At 33.9% G+C, this 15,679-nt stretch overlaps 1 protein-coding gene across 1 annotated transcript; it reads left to right on the top strand.

Annotated features, from left to right (window-relative positions):
* LOC107613095 (myosin-12) lies at positions 3,043 to 15,337 on the top strand. The gene is made up of 40 exons (XM_021108294.1): positions 3,043 to 3,428; positions 3,507 to 3,635; positions 4,284 to 4,427; positions 4,526 to 4,671; positions 4,758 to 4,914; positions 4,995 to 5,053; positions 5,146 to 5,305; positions 5,391 to 5,540; positions 5,641 to 5,777; positions 5,859 to 6,005; positions 6,381 to 6,482; positions 6,566 to 6,623; positions 6,706 to 6,807; positions 6,904 to 6,941; positions 7,141 to 7,267; positions 7,389 to 7,559; positions 7,640 to 7,771; positions 7,871 to 7,977; positions 8,313 to 8,373; positions 8,505 to 8,682; positions 8,810 to 9,015; positions 9,153 to 9,272; positions 9,408 to 9,506; positions 9,871 to 10,086; positions 10,598 to 10,737; positions 10,815 to 10,916; positions 11,326 to 11,512; positions 11,577 to 11,624; positions 11,718 to 11,776; positions 11,827 to 12,007; positions 12,122 to 12,274; positions 12,354 to 12,560; positions 12,999 to 13,148; positions 13,240 to 13,310; positions 13,411 to 13,510; positions 13,601 to 13,657; positions 13,746 to 13,802; positions 13,992 to 14,072; positions 14,489 to 14,571; positions 15,025 to 15,337. Exons 1-40 carry the CDS (start codon positions 3,426 to 3,428, stop codon positions 15,164 to 15,166), a joined length of 4,767 nt encoding a protein of 1,588 aa, XP_020963953.1. The 5' UTR covers positions 3,043 to 3,425; the 3' UTR covers positions 15,167 to 15,337.

The following is a 15,679-nucleotide window of genomic DNA, read 5'->3' as shown; positions in this document are numbered from 1 at the left end:
AAAACTGAAATTTTAGTTTTGTCTCTTAATCTCAATCTCAAAACAGCCTTAAATAACTAATAGTAGGAAAAAAATTAGTTACTACTTCGACAATGAATATTATAAAAGATCCAACAACAAAAAATTATTAACAAATTATAATTAAGTAAATTCAAAATAAGAAGGTATTTTACTAACTTTTTTATGACACATTCAAGTATTTATAGGTCCTATCAATATATAATAAATATAATTAAGAATCTAAATATTATGTATTATGCTTTCATTTTGTAACATGATACACATGTTTATTTCCAAATGTAAATGTAGATCAAATACCAAACTAGAAAAGTTAGTTATTTAGACAACAGGCCGCTAAATTCTTAGAGTTGTTAGTTGATTATTTAAGGGTTAAGTACGATTTTGGTTTCTAAGGTATGGGCTGAAATTTTTTTTTATTTTCGGTCTTTTTTTTGCTAAAAAAAGGTCCGAAGGTTTAACTTAATTTTAAAATCGTCATTCGGACGAAAATATCCTTCTCCCTTCTTCTCCAAAATCAACCAGAAAGCAGAGGCAAAAGGAGAAACAGAAGCAGAAAGCAGAAGCAGAATCAACAACAACAACAACAATAATGGATAATGAAATCACAACAACAACAAAAACAGAAGCAAAAAAAGAACTAGAAAACAGAAACAGAATCAACAACAATGAATAATGGAATCACAGCAACAATAAAAGCAGAAACAAAAACAGAAAGCAGAAGCAACAACAATGAAACACCAATGGATCTGCTGGCTTCGGCGAGGAGCATTGATGATAGTCCAACCTCGCGAATCTGCTGGCGTTGACGTGACCTGACTCCAACAGCAGCGACGGGACATGGCTTGATAGTGACCGACGACGGCAGTTCGCGATGAGAACAACGGCAGGGCGTGGCTGGACGCGGTCTTCCTCAGAGCCTCCGTTCCTCTCTTCTCTTCCTCTCTGCTTCTCTTTCTCTCTCCCTCCGCTCTCTCCTCTCTTGCCGTTAGTGTGACCGAACGATGAGGAGCGGCAGCAGCGGCGGCAAGGAGCAGCAGCGCTTCCCTTTTCCNTATAAAGAAAACTAAGAAATAATTTGTATGATTTGCCATTATCTTTGGATCAAGGAGAATCAATAATCTTCTCTCTTTCTCTTTCTTCTACAATCCTCTTTCTCAAATCTCAAATTTCATCCATCTGTTATTGTAACAAACTGTTGTATTCTCTGATCTATTTCTTCAGTTTTTACTTTTTAGTGTTTGTTAAGCAGAATTCTAAAAATATTTTATATTTACTTAGATATTTGTCCTTTTATAATGTTTGAGATAATAAATGACTAAATTATTTATTTTTATTTATGTAACCGAGTTAAGGGTCAAATTAATTTTAAAAAAATGAGTATTTTTTCTAAATTTGTCTCTGAAAGATTTTATTAATCAAATTGGTCCTTCAAATATTACAAATTAATTAATTTTTTTCATTTCATCACTTTGTTAACAATTTTTGTCAACAGTTGATGATGTGAAATGTTAACTGACAACATATATAACACTTAGTATGCCTAATTGGACGCTGATAAAAATATTTATAAAAATCTATTAATTTAGCTTCTTTTTCCAATTATATAAACCATAGCTCCAATATAACTTAGTAACTAAATTGATAGATTTTCATAAACATATTTATTTAACGTCCAATTAAACATAATATGTGTCATGTATACTATTAGTTAACATTTCATATCATCAATCGTTGACGAAAATTGTCAATGAAATCATTGAAGAACAAAAATGATTAATTTGTAATCTTTAAAGGATCAATTTAATTGATAAAATATTTCAAGCAATTTTTCCTTTTTTTTTTTTTCCGAAAATGAGCACCTATACCAGTCCAAAAAACAAATTGCAAATGTTAGTTACACTTGCCTGACTTACCCAACCGCCCATTTCACTCTGATTGTAGACATGCAAAGAATCAAAATTGGTAAAACACATGTTCTTGGAAGTTACACACTTGTGCCGAAAGGACCAATAGTGTCAAAAGGTTTTGTTGGATGGTGGACACTTACATAAAGTTGGGAATTATATGGGTCCCTATTGGCTCTTTCACCATTTTCACATGTAAGCCAGTGTATGGCTTACCTTTCATTGACATTTGACCTTAAGAATATTTTGATATTCCATTGAATACCAAAGTTTTTTCCCCTAACAATATACCAACTCTCCTTTAAGTAACATGCCGTCTATGGATAATATACATCTAAATTAACATGTAAGTATAGATTTTTATTACTTCTACTATTTAAGACGAAAATATGGACATAAAACTTAATATGGTTAGTAAAGATGTTGACTATGGGAACAATGAATTGAGTTTTTCTTTCCTTAGAATTGCAAAGTCGAAAAAATTAAAAAGGTATGTTATTTAAATACCAAAACGTATTACATGAACCTAACTCAAATTAGTTATTAAAAACCATGCTTGAATTAAGAATTTAAGGATATAATGGAGTGAATATTAAAGGCCAACCGAATGTATGAAAATTTATATGCAGAAACATTATTAGTTCCTAAAATATATATTCACTCTGTTTGAAAATAATCTAAAAAAAGAAAAATCTTATTTGAAAATTGTAGCCACTATCTTTGGATGTTTGGCCAACCTATTGTTTTCTGATTGAAGTTGAATATTAATGTTAGATAATGACATATAATCATTTATGCATGAATCTTTACCAATGAGTAAATTAGATTAAAATCTAACTTTGTGATTACAGTCACCAGAATGAACCAGCTGTTTCATTTTATTCATGCTACCGCTCACTACCATATAAATACATCAGACACAGATCATACCAAATCAAAGCCAAAATTATTAAAATAAAAAAAGAAACAATAATATCACATTCCGAAAGGAACAAGTTGTGAACTATTATCACCTGGGCGGTGGTGGTTTCATTCTCCGTATGTCTTAAGCAACATGGCCCCACCACAGTGATCATGCTGCAAGCCGCAGACACATGATTTCAATATTTTAAACAGTTTGCTTTTTTCTTTTTTTTTTAAAAAAATTCTGAGGCTTAGCTCTCCTGGTTCCATGTAAGCATCTACCGTGGAAGGAGCAATAAAAAAATAAAAATAAATAAAAAAATTACATGGGACTAAGAAGAGAAAGGGTGGTAAGTGAGGTGTGAGGTAAAGGAAAGTAATGCATGCTAATATGCTATTGCTACAACTTTTTAGCTTAAAGAGTAACCAACCTGGCATTTCTTCAGCTTTTTTAGTTTCCCTTTAGAACATTCATTTCTGTTCTCTGAGCCTCTTTCCATCCTCTATCTTCTAGTAACTATCTTGTTAGGATCGGTTTGGCTTGGTTCAGTTCGGCTCGGATTGCTCTGATTTTCATGAAAAGCAGAATTTAGCATAATGGTAAGCTTCACACCATAGATGACATTTTACTTCATTTTTTTGTTGATCTCCTTACCTTTTTTTTTTGTGATGGTTCAGGGAACGCCTGTGAATATCATCGTCGGATCACATGTTTGGGTTGAGGATCCTGAGATTTCATGGATTGATGGTGTGGTGACAGAAATCCATGGCAAAAATGCTACCATCGTTACTTCAAATGGAAGAACTGTAAGCTTCTTTTCTTTTGCCTGATCATATAACTGGAAACTCAAAAGCTCTGTTAGCTATTAGTGAAACAATACAAACTTCCTCAGAACCTTGTTCTTGACTATTATGGATCCAAATTGTAGACATGGGGGAGCTTTAGAAAGAATTAAGCTATGTTTTCTCTCTTTTTTTTTTCTTCTTCTGTCATTGATTTTTCTTCGACCAAATATGTCAAAACTAAGACTATACTCTGTGATTATCTGATTTTTGGTTTCTCATATCTCTCCACCTAAAGGCAATAACTAATCCGTCGCGAATCGGAGATCTATTTAAGCATTGTCGCTGACCAATGAGTTGCTATTTACTTCATAATAGCATCAATGCCAAAGTTTTAGCATTAGAGCTACAGTTGCAATTTTCAGCTTCACTATTACTAATATATAATTTAAATTTAGTCACAGAAAAATATTTTTCAGAACATAAAAAATATATATAACTTCTTTCCCTCAAATATGCCCAAATTAGAGTTTCAAATCATAAAGTAGCATTTTGTTTTCTAAATAAGAGACCAAAAGCTATACTTGAAAGTCAAGCATGTATCACTATACTCTTGAGCTAAAGATACAAGTAAACAAGGCAGATAAACATTAGCATTACCTTCAATTTCAGGTGGTGGCAGAGATTTCGAGTATTTATCCGAAAGATACAGAAGCGCCAGCAGCAGGAGTTGATGACATGACAAAGCTGGCATACCTCCATGAGCCAGGAGTCCTTCATAACCTTGCCATTCGTTTTTCTCTTAACGAGATATATGTGAGTCGCAACCGGTTCATAAAACTCTATATGTATTTATAGGCCAATAGTCTAAGAGAAATGAGCAATATTTAACATCTTGAAATTGAAATAAACAGACATATACAGGGAATATCTTAATTGCAGTGAATCCTTTTCGACGACTGCCACACTTGTATGATATCCATATGATGGAGCAATACAAAGGAGCAGCATTTGGAGAGCTTAGCCCTCACCTTTTCGCCGTTGCCGACACCTGCTACAGGTATATAACAGTGCAGAAATAGATTTGGAGTACATTTAAAATCAGGAAAAGAATTTGATGAAAATCAAAATCATTTAACATGTCAGGGCAATGATAAATGAAAGTAGAAGCCAGTCCATTCTGGTGAGTGGAGAGAGTGGAGCTGGTAAAACAGAAACCACCAAAATGTTAATGAGATATCTAGCATTCATGGGAGGAAGATCAGGTACGGAAGGAAGAACGGTAGAACAACAGGTTTTGGAGGTGAGTTTGAATACTTATTGAATTGTTTCTTCAACCGCTGTTAACACCATGTACATGTAGTAACATTTTCACTTCTTCAGTCCAATCCAGTGTTAGAAGCATTTGGAAATGCCAAAACTGTCAAAAATAACAATTCAAGGTAAATTTTAGAGGCTGTTTTTCAGTTCAGATTTTATGTCATAGTTTCCACTTTTTTTCTTAACCTTATAAAACTGTCGGAGTTTGTGGCAGTCGTTTCGGCAAATTCGTAGAAATCCAATTCGACAAGAATGGGAAAATTTCTGGAGCTGCAATTCGAACATATCTCCTAGAAAGGTCACGAGTATGCCAAGTGTCCGACCCGGAGAGAAACTATCACTGCTTTTACATGCTTTGTTCAGCACCACCAGAGGTGAATGAATTCTCCATAATAATCCTGAAAGAAATTGAACATAATTTATCACTCACAAGACTGACTGTTACAATTTACTCAATAGGATGTCAAGAAGTACAAGTTGGGGAATCCAAAGCAATTCCACTATCTTAATCAATCAAACTGTTATGAAGTTTCAAATGTAGATGATGCAAAAGAATACTTGGAGACCAGAAATGCAATGGATATTGTAGGAATCAACCAGGAAGAACAGGTATAGGATCATCACATTTGTGCATCAAATTTTATTATTTCAATGAAGCATTAATTTCTTTCTATACATACATTTAATTTAACAAAATTTCCTTACACAGGATGCTATCTTTCGTGTGGTCGCCGCAATCCTCCACCTTGGTAACATTGACTTTGTCAAAGGGACTGAAGTTGATTCTTCCAAACTGAAAGATGAAAAATCACTCTTCCACCTTCGGACAGCTGCAGAGTTGTTCATGTAAAATTCATAGATCCATCCACAAATGCCTCTAGTTTCAGTGTTTCACCTTTAGTGTCCTTTGACTCACCATTTGTTCAGGTGTGATGAGAAAGCATTAGAGGACTCACTTTGCAAGCGTGTCATTGTTACTCCTGATGGCAATATTACAAAACCACTCGACCCGGACTCGGCTTCTTTGAGCCGAGATGCTTTGTCAAAGACGGTTTACTCCAAACTGTTTGATTGGTAAAAGAAATTAATATCATTATATACTGTCTTTTAGCAGTCTGATACTAGATTTAAGACAATAATTCTGACAAAAAAAACCAGCAATAACAAAACTTAGATATCTTGGAAATATTCTACTACTACTGAACAACAGCAATCATAATATTAATTCACAATAAATCCTAAGAAACCATCCTGCAAATAAATTATCTCTACTTCCAATTAATAAGAGGGGTTCATCTATCATGTGCAGATTACAAATTGAGAAAGTTTTTATTGGAAATACAAAAAGTTTTAAGTTTCCAATGCATTTGTTCTGTATCTATTAAATGAAAAAATTTAAAACCTTCCACTAATGGTAAGCTTATTAAATGAATTATCAAAATATGGCAGGATTGTTGACAAGATTAACAGTTCAATTGGTCAAGACTCCAATGCAGTAAGCATAATAGGAGTCCTTGATATTTATGGGTTTGAGAGCTTCAAAATCAACAGGTATAGTACAATAATTTTGCATAATAAGGAAAATTTCTGCATTCCTATATTATATAGTCTTAACCTTTTCTACATTTTGTAAGTTTTGAGCAACTATGCATCAACCTAACGAACGAGAAGTTGCAACAACATTTCAACCAGGCAAGGCTATTTACCTTACAAACACAATTTGAGCATTTTTGTTGCTGCAAATATTAATATAGAAATGTATATGTTTCAACAGCATGTATTCAAGATGGAGCAAGAAGAGTACACCAAAGAGGAAATCAATTGGAGCTATGTTGAATTTGTGGATAATCAAGATGTTCTTGATCTTATTGAGAAGGTAACAAGAGACTTTGTGTCATCATTGCTTGTGTATGGATCAACTATACCAGACGAAACCACGAAAGACATGAAACTGATTATTTCTTGCTTGCAGAAACCTGGGGGAATAATTGCTCTTCTTGATGAAGCATGGTATGTCATTTTTCTCAAAATATTGTGAATATATCCAAATAGCAAGACAGATGAAAACAAAATTTATAACAAGCATGGAAAATAATTTCCAAAAGAGGCGCAAACATGTTGGTCGAACTCGCTTATACAGTACTAAATTAAAAGCTCCCCTTCAAACAAGTGAAACCACCATTTGAATTTGTATTTGTATTTTCTGCAGCATGTTCCCCAAGTCAACTCATGAGACTTTTGCACAAAAGATGTACCAGACATATAAAGCACACAAGCGCTTCAGCAAACCAAAACTTTCTCGGACAAACTTCACAATTAACCATTATGCTGGAGATGTAAGCTCAATAAGCTCTTATTTTCTGTGTCCATAAAGTTTGAATTTCTTTCTTGGCCATCCAATCCAGTCAACAAAAAGTAAAAATGTTAATTTCTTGTCACAAATCCTTCTTAGTACAGGTCACATATCAAGCAGATTATTTCCTTGATAAAAATAAAGATTACGTAGTAGCGGAGCATCAAGCTCTTTTATGTGCATCCAAGTGCTCATTTGTTGCAAATCTTTTCCCTCCTTTACCTGACGAAACATCAAAGCAATCAAAATTCTCTTCCATTGGTTCTCAGTTTAAGGTAATATCAAATGGACACTTGTTGCTTCGAACACTTAACCAATGCATGAATTGCTTCTGAATCTAATCTTAAACATCCAGCAACAACTACAATCTCTCATGGAGACACTGAACACAACAGAACCACATTACATAAGGTGTGTGAAGCCAAATACAGTCTTGCAGCCAGGAATCTTTGAGAACTTCAATGTCCTAAATCAGTTAAGATGTGGAGTAAGTTAAATGTTTCCTACTCTCTAAAATGTACAAGAGTAAAGTAAATTAGATTATTCCCTCCCACCAAAGAAGTTTATTCAACCGGTGAACTTGCAGGGAGTACTTGAGGCGATAAGGATTAGTTGTGCCGGATATCCAACAAAAAGAACATTTGAAGAGTTCCTTGACCGTTTTGGAATGCTAGCTCCGGATGTCCTTGATGGGTATTAGATTATTTTACTTTACAAGAAAATGACAATTTTAGTTTTATTAAAAGAAAACTGAAAATCATATTCATAAAACATTATAGTGTAAGAATGATAAATCGAAGATGTAATACAAGAAATCTTATGTAAAACTACCTGAAGCATAACTTGAAAATAACAATAAGAATTATCTATTATGTAGCTCATATAGATATCAGAAAATGAATTGAGACTGACTTGAAATAAAAGCATAGGCCTATTGTTCTCATTGTTAAGTCTTAACTCAAACAAATATATATTGTTAAGTCTTCACATATAAAACCTCATGACAATTGAGTCTTTCTTCTGTGTAGGTCGGATGAGAAAAAGGCAGCTATTGCCATATGTGATAAGATGGGATTAACAGGCTACCAAGTAAGTATATACATTCCATAACATGTCAGATTCAAGAAAAAGGCACAATTGTTCCAAAAAAATTGCTAGTAACTTATAAGTTATAAGCTCTAATTCATTTTCCCTCGCCATGTAATGTCACTTTCGATCAGATGGGGAAAACAAAGGTATTCCTCAGAGCTGGACAGATGGCCGAATTAGATGCACGAAGAGCTGAAGTCTTAGCCAAAGCAGCAAGACTCATACAGAGACAAATCCGTACACATTTAACAAGAAAAGAGTTTATCACCTTGAGAAATGCTACAATTCATATCCAGAAAATTTGGAGAGGTAAGCTGTCTTCACATAACTTTCTGTTTTCAGTTCATGTATTCCTATTTCTTGATTGCATCATTGTGATGGTGTTGTGCCAAAAGTAACTGAACTGAATTATTTTCCTCTGGCATTAATATTTCAGCAAAACTTGCACGTGAACTCTATGAATATATGAGGCGAGAAGCAGCCTCAATCAGGATACAGAAGCATGTGCGTGCACATAGAGCAAGAATGAATTACACATCATTACAAGGATGTTCTATAGTAATTCAATCTGGAATGAGAGCATTAGCCGCACGAAATGAATTTAGGTACCGAAGACAAACGAAGGCTTCAATCAAACTTCAGGTAAAGACAGCTAGAAGGAGTATCTAACACCAAAATAGATCATGAATTTATGACCACCGTATTCATCTACATGAATTATATGAATACTGTGTTTTTAGATTAAATGTTGACTATTCTATTTTATATTCCTCTCAAAGACACAATGGAGAAGAGTTCAAGCTCTTTCTGATTACAAACAACAAAAGAGAGCAGCTATTATATTTCAGTGTCTCTGGAGAGCCAGAGTAGCTAGAAGAGAGCTCAGAAAGCTTCGGATAGTGAGTTTTATTTATTCTTATGTTTCGTATTTCATAAGCTTTCTTCCAATTCTTTTAGAATATCTATAAGGATTAAGGAAAGAAGCGATATTTCAAAAAATAAAAAGGCATGCTCATTTTTAAGTTACTGTGTAGGCTGCAAGGGATACTGGAGCACTTAAGGAAGCAAAGGACAAGTTGGAGAAGCGTGTTGAGGAGCTTACATGGAGATTAGACATCGAAAAACACATGAGGGTAAGGACTCTTTCAACTAATACTCCATTATGAATGCCAAATCGCTTTAAGTGTTATGGTGGATAGATGTAAAAAAGAGGCAGCCCAATGCACAAGCATCCTGCATTAACGCAGGGTCCGGGGAACAGCCACACTCAAAGGGTATAATGTACGTAGCCTAACCTGATAATTACGTCAGTGGCTGTTTCCACAGTGAATAGAAGTAAAATAAAAGGAATTATTTTGATTCAGAATATTCTCTTAAATCAAAAGCAACTGCACAGTCCATACTGCCAATCATTCAAAATAGCAGTGAAAGGAGAAACTAATTTGTTCATAAAGCTATTGTATCCACATCAACTAATCAAGAAAAAACAAATTTCAGGTTGACCTTGAAGAAGCTAAAGGACAAGAGATTGCAAAACTACAAAACACTTTACAAGAAATACAAGGTCAGCTAGATGAAGCCCGCGCTGCAATTATTCATGAAAGAGAAGCAGCAAAACTAGCAATTGAGCAAGCACCACCAGTAATTAAAGAGGTTCCTGTTGTGGACAACACAAAGCTAGAGTTACTAACAAATAAAAATGAGGAGCTGGTGGTAAATCTCAACTTCCATCTCAGAATAGTTCAATTTACTTTCAGAAGTTTAATGCTGAAAACATCAGAATTACTATAGGTAGAAGTTCCAATACTGCGGATAAAATTTCATGAAAGAAATTATGTGATGTTTTTAAGGAGTATAAATCGAAAGAAAGGACTATACTTTTAACCCTTTTTTTTCTTAAGAAGAATGCTGTCATTTTCCAGTAGAAATTTAAGTTACAAAAAAGTAGAAGGAAATGTAGGAAAAGAAAGTTATAAAATGGTGCCTCATGGAATAGAATGTATGATTATTTGCAGAAGAATAGAAACTTCCTCATCCAAGAAAACGTATAGATTCTTCGGTATTAAGATAGAAAATCCTGCTAAGTGCTAACACAATTTCGGATGCAATGTCAAACCATCAAATGACGATTCAGATAGTAAAAATACAGCAGCATATATGCATTGTTTTTCACATCATAATTAATACGATGACATGTAATTTCATTTAACTTCTGAATACATAGACTGAAGTAGAGGAGTTGAAGAAGAAGATTAAAGAATTTGAAGAAAAGTGCTCAGCAATTGAAAATGAGAATCAAGCTAGGATTAAAGAGGCAGAAGAAGCACAACTAAAAGCAACACAACTTCAAGAGACTATTGAAAGGTTGCTTAGCTCCGAATCATGCAACATCCTTTCCATCATATATATTGCCACTAACGGTCTAGTATTTTTAACTCCAGATTGGAAGTGAGCCTGTCCAACCTCGAAACTGAAAATCAAGTGCTATGCCAGCAGGCATTGGTAGAATCAAAAAATGAAGATCTTTCTGAAGAGATCAAAATGTAAGAACTATATACTATTTGCACCTTCTATTATTCCTTTTCTTTTGTGATATCTAGCATCAGAAAACATCAGTCTGGCACTGATGAACTTGAATCTAGCCAACTTTAAATTTTAGTATCCCTTGGCAATATGGTGATAATATAAATGACATGCTTACTTTAATTTTAGGCTCTCTCTTCCTTTATTTTCCTTTCCGCAAAAAACAAATAAATAAATAAAAATTCATGGCGTCTTTTACAATATTTGTTACTTTCTTTTCTGTACCTTCTACAGATAATGCAAATAAGTGAATAGTTTTAGTGAAGATTTAAGAACTTACATCAAATACCAGAAGTAATTGCTACAATAATCCTGGCATAATATATAGTCTTCTATAGTGAAATACTGAAACTCTAATGCTTTCTGTAGCCTAAAGGATCAGATAGCAAACCTAGAATCAGAGAATGAACGCCTGCGGGACCAGGCAGAAACAGCTGCCATGGAGCAGAAAGTTCACCCAGATATAATAGCAACAAACCAGGAAATTTCTGCTGATCAACACGAACAACATATCCAACAAAGAATTGTAGCAGATAATGTGACTCCACAAATCAAGGTATACTTTAAATTTTCTTACAAAAACAAATCATTTTATGACATTATCTTTTATGAGGGTGCAGAATCTAGACAATGGACATCTAGCCGAGGAAGAATGCCGTGGAAGAAAAGTATTTCCAACTCACCTCATTTGTTCATTTTGTATTTCTGGGTAACTAAATAAAATAATGTTCTATATCAAATAATAAAAATTATATTTTCAGGAACCAAGAGCAGCTGCCCCCTTCCTTACAAAACAAAGAGATCGAAATATTTCGAGATAGCATGCAGTTGAACATTGAAATAAATGGTTGCTTACCACTTTGAATTCTCCTGTAAACAGGAAAGTTATGATGCACTGCTCAAGTGCCTTACCGTAGATAAGCGTTTCGAGAACAACAGACCAGCAGTTGCTTGTATTGTTTATAAAGCACTTCTTCATTGGAGATCCTTTGAAGCAGAGAAGACACATATATTTGATAAAATTAGTCACACCATCCGATCATCTATAGAGGTAGAATCTTCCAAGAACTTTAATACATCAATAAAGATTAAGTAATTCTAGTTAACATCGTCTCTTGAAACTTCATGTATTATTAAATCAACTTACTATTTTTTATGTTGGCAGAGTCAAGAAGGAATCAATGATCTAGCATATTGGCTTTCAACAACTTCAACACTTCTGTTCTATCTGCAATGCACACTCAAGGTCAGCAACACAACTAAGACGGTGTCGCGCAATCGAAACTCCCCTGCCACTCTATTTGGAAAAATGGCACAGGTAAGCTTTGAAGACTCCAATTTCCTTGTATTATATCAATATAAAAGAAACTATATTGGTTGTTGATATACAAAACCAGGGTTTACGTTCATCTTCATTGGGAATTGGGATTTCAAGTGGTTATAGTGGAATGGTGGACAAGCACAATGACCAATCTAAAGTGGAAGCCAAGTACCCAGCAATTCTGTTTAAGCAACATTTGACTGCATATGTTGAGAAGATATATGGAATGATCCGTGACAGTTTAAAGAAGGAGATCAGCCCATTCTTGAATTTGTGTATTCAGGTAAATCATCATTTTCAAGAAAACCTTCTATAAGAATCTAGTACCTCCAGCAGTAAGATAGAATACTAAGCTGCGTTTGGTTTTGAAAACAGAACAAGACACAAAAATTTGTATTTTTGTATTTATCTAGTGATAAATTGAATATAAGAAAGAACAAATTATAGAAGTCCAATTTACTCACATCTCCTCAAAACATCTCTGAAAAAAAAAAAAGTAAGGCAACTAGCAAGAACTACATCAAAATGCTAACTCCTTAGGAAATTAAAGCATCACCTCACAATAAAAACTAACAAATTCTCACGAGACAAATGTTGTCATGTACACATTTCCACACATCATATATATCAACCTCCAATTTGCTAGGCCAGAAGAAAAACTTCCAAATCACATGGGATTAGATATGGGATGATCTAATAAATCTTTTATCACCATTAACAGGCACCAAGAGCCATAAGAACCAGATCAATAAGAGGGTCATCCAGAAACATCCATTCGAATATACTTGCAAAACAACAGGCACTGCACATGCACTGGAAAAGCATTGTCAACAAGCTAGATGAAATCTTGGGTGTACTGTCTGATAACTATGTAAGTATGAAGTAGTACTCAATATTTTCTTTGTTGGGTTATACTTACAAGAGAAGAGATTTCACAATATTCCATGATCTTGTGACTTCAGGTCCCTTCCATGATAACAGGGAAGATATTTAGTCAGGTTTTCTCATTCATGAATGTCCAACTCTTTAATAGGTGAGACAATTTTCTTCAATTGCTCTAAGCATATTTGAGTAGTAAACACTGATTCAATTTAATGTAAGTTCTCCTAATGCTGTGAACATGATTCTCTCAGTTTGTTGCTTCGTCGAGAGTGCTGCTCCTTTAGCAATGGAGAATATTTGAAGGCAGGTTTGCATGAGTTGGAACTGTGGTGCCTTAAAGCAACAGATCAGGTAAAGATTAGATATTTGCCATAAACCATGGCCAGAGTGAAAAGGACAGAAGCACAAGAAACTCACTTTCTATGTATTTTTACACTGCAGTTTGCTGGGTCATCTTGGCATGAACTCAAACAAATACGCCAAGCTGTCGGATTTCTGGTACACAATCTGATTGAGATTAAAGAGAATTCACTCTTCCTTTCCCTTTCCCTCTATTCAATTCTTAAAAATTGCTTCATTTATGCAGGTCTTGCATCAAAAGGCTCACAAATCTTTGGAAGAGATCACCAATGAACTCTGCCCGGTAACTTGACTAACTCATCCATCCAACACATCAATATGCTTCACTCAAACTTAAGGATTTCTATTAAGGATGATCTCTCTAAACTCTAAATTCACATGGTTAAAAGTTCTAGGGGAAAATGGAGTTATTTTAATTCATGTCAATATATATAATCTAACATTTTTTTTGTTTACTATTTTCCTATATCAGGTGTTAAGTATTCCACAAATATATCGTATTGGAACTATGTTCTGGGATGACAAGTATGGATCTCAGGGATTATCTCCAGAAGTAAGTGTTTGTCTCTTTGTTCACATATATATGCAGAACTAATGCTCGGTTGTCCAAATATTTTTCACAAGCTTTCATTTCCATTTTAAGGCAAATACTTGCATACATTGTTTGCTTCAAAAGGCATAATAAATGACAATCAAGTAGCAATACCTAAAAAACTATTGCTAATCTGCTACAATAATCCACAGATAGGTATTAAATCTTGGGGCAACTGACCAAATTTCAAAATGGGAAATATAACTATGAACAATATATCCTAACACCAAAAGAACTGACCCTGAATTCACATTGAGAATTAAAACAATTGGGACAACTATCATGAGTTCATTCTGCATTAGATAACCTTACACAAAATTACAGATAAAGCCTAAAAGCATGTTCAAATTATTTCTTGTTATTATTATTCTGTACAGGTCATAAGTAGAATGAGAGTACTTATGACAGAAGACTCGACAAGCATGCCCAATAACTCATTCCTTCTTGAAGTGGACTCCAGGTAATTAATTATTAATTTGTTCCTATATCCATTCTAAACTTTACTTTTTGTATGATCCATACCCAGAAGTCATTATGCAGCATATAGAAAACAGTATATATTCAAATTAATTCCTAACGAATTTTAAATCAGACATTTTGGTCCTCAATAAATCTTTATTACTTTAGAAGTCCCTGAAAATTATACCTCTAAGGCAGATTAGTTCCTTTATCACTTTTAATGAAATTTATAATATGTGCATTTGGTACATTAATCTTTAACAAATTTTATTATAAGACAAATTAGTCCTCCTTATATAGAGACCAATTCGTCTCCAAGACCTCAAATAATAAAATTTTGTTGAGGATAAAAAAAATGTCCGATTTAAATTTTTTTGGGACCAATTTAGATGTTTGCTCTATGGAAAAATATTCTTTGACAAGCTATTGCACTGTTTCCTTGTACAACATTCAGCATACCATTCATGATGGAGGAGATGTTCAGGTCTATGAGTGACATCAGACTATCAGATATGGAAGTGGATCCACCACCAATCCTCAGGCAAAGGTCTGATTTCCAATTCTTGCTGCAACACATTGAAAGCGATTCTCAGTAACCTAGCAAAACTTTGGTGTTCATACACAGTTATACTTTTTGATTTCTATTTATTTGATTTGAGTTTGGTGTGAGGAGTGTAAATTGAGTGAAGAGGTGAGGGATTGTAATTATTTTTTTTTAATCTATTCCTTTTCATTTGTTTTCTGGAAGTTCCCTATTTTTTATTTTTGGGTAAATTATATTTTTTGTCCCTAAAGTTTGATAAAAGTTTCAAAAATACTCCTAAGTTTTATTTTGTTTCAATTTTGTCCCAAAAGTTTTCAATTTGCATCAAATATACCTTTGACGGCTAATTTTTCATAACATTCAAGACCAATTCAACAACAATTTCATAAGAACAACCCTCAACACAAGCAAATCAAGCATAATTTTTATGCATTATTGTTAGATTGGTCTTAAATTTTTTGAGAATTTAGCCGTCGAGGGTATATTTGATGCAAATAAAAATTTTTTGGGACAAAATTGAAACAAAATAAAACTTAGGGGTATTTTTAAAACTTTTGCCAAATTT

This window comes from Arachis ipaensis, chromosome B08, assembly GCF_000816755.2.
Source record: "Arachis ipaensis cultivar K30076 chromosome B08, Araip1.1, whole genome shotgun sequence".
Taxonomy (NCBI): Eukaryota; Viridiplantae; Streptophyta; class Magnoliopsida; order Fabales; family Fabaceae; genus Arachis; species Arachis ipaensis.
This window is presented reverse-complemented; position numbering and strand designations above follow the sequence as displayed.

Bases quoted from the DNA above. Each gene is read 5' to 3' on its own strand.
- LOC107613095 (XM_021108294.1), top strand. The intron at 8,683-8,809 runs GTAAGCTGTCTT...TTAATATTTCAG, and splicing joins TATCCAGAAAATTTGGAGAG to CAAAACTTGCACGTGAACTC. The intron at 13,658-13,745 runs GTACACAATCTG...TCATTTATGCAG, and splicing joins GCCAAGCTGTCGGATTTCTG to GTCTTGCATCAAAAGGCTCA.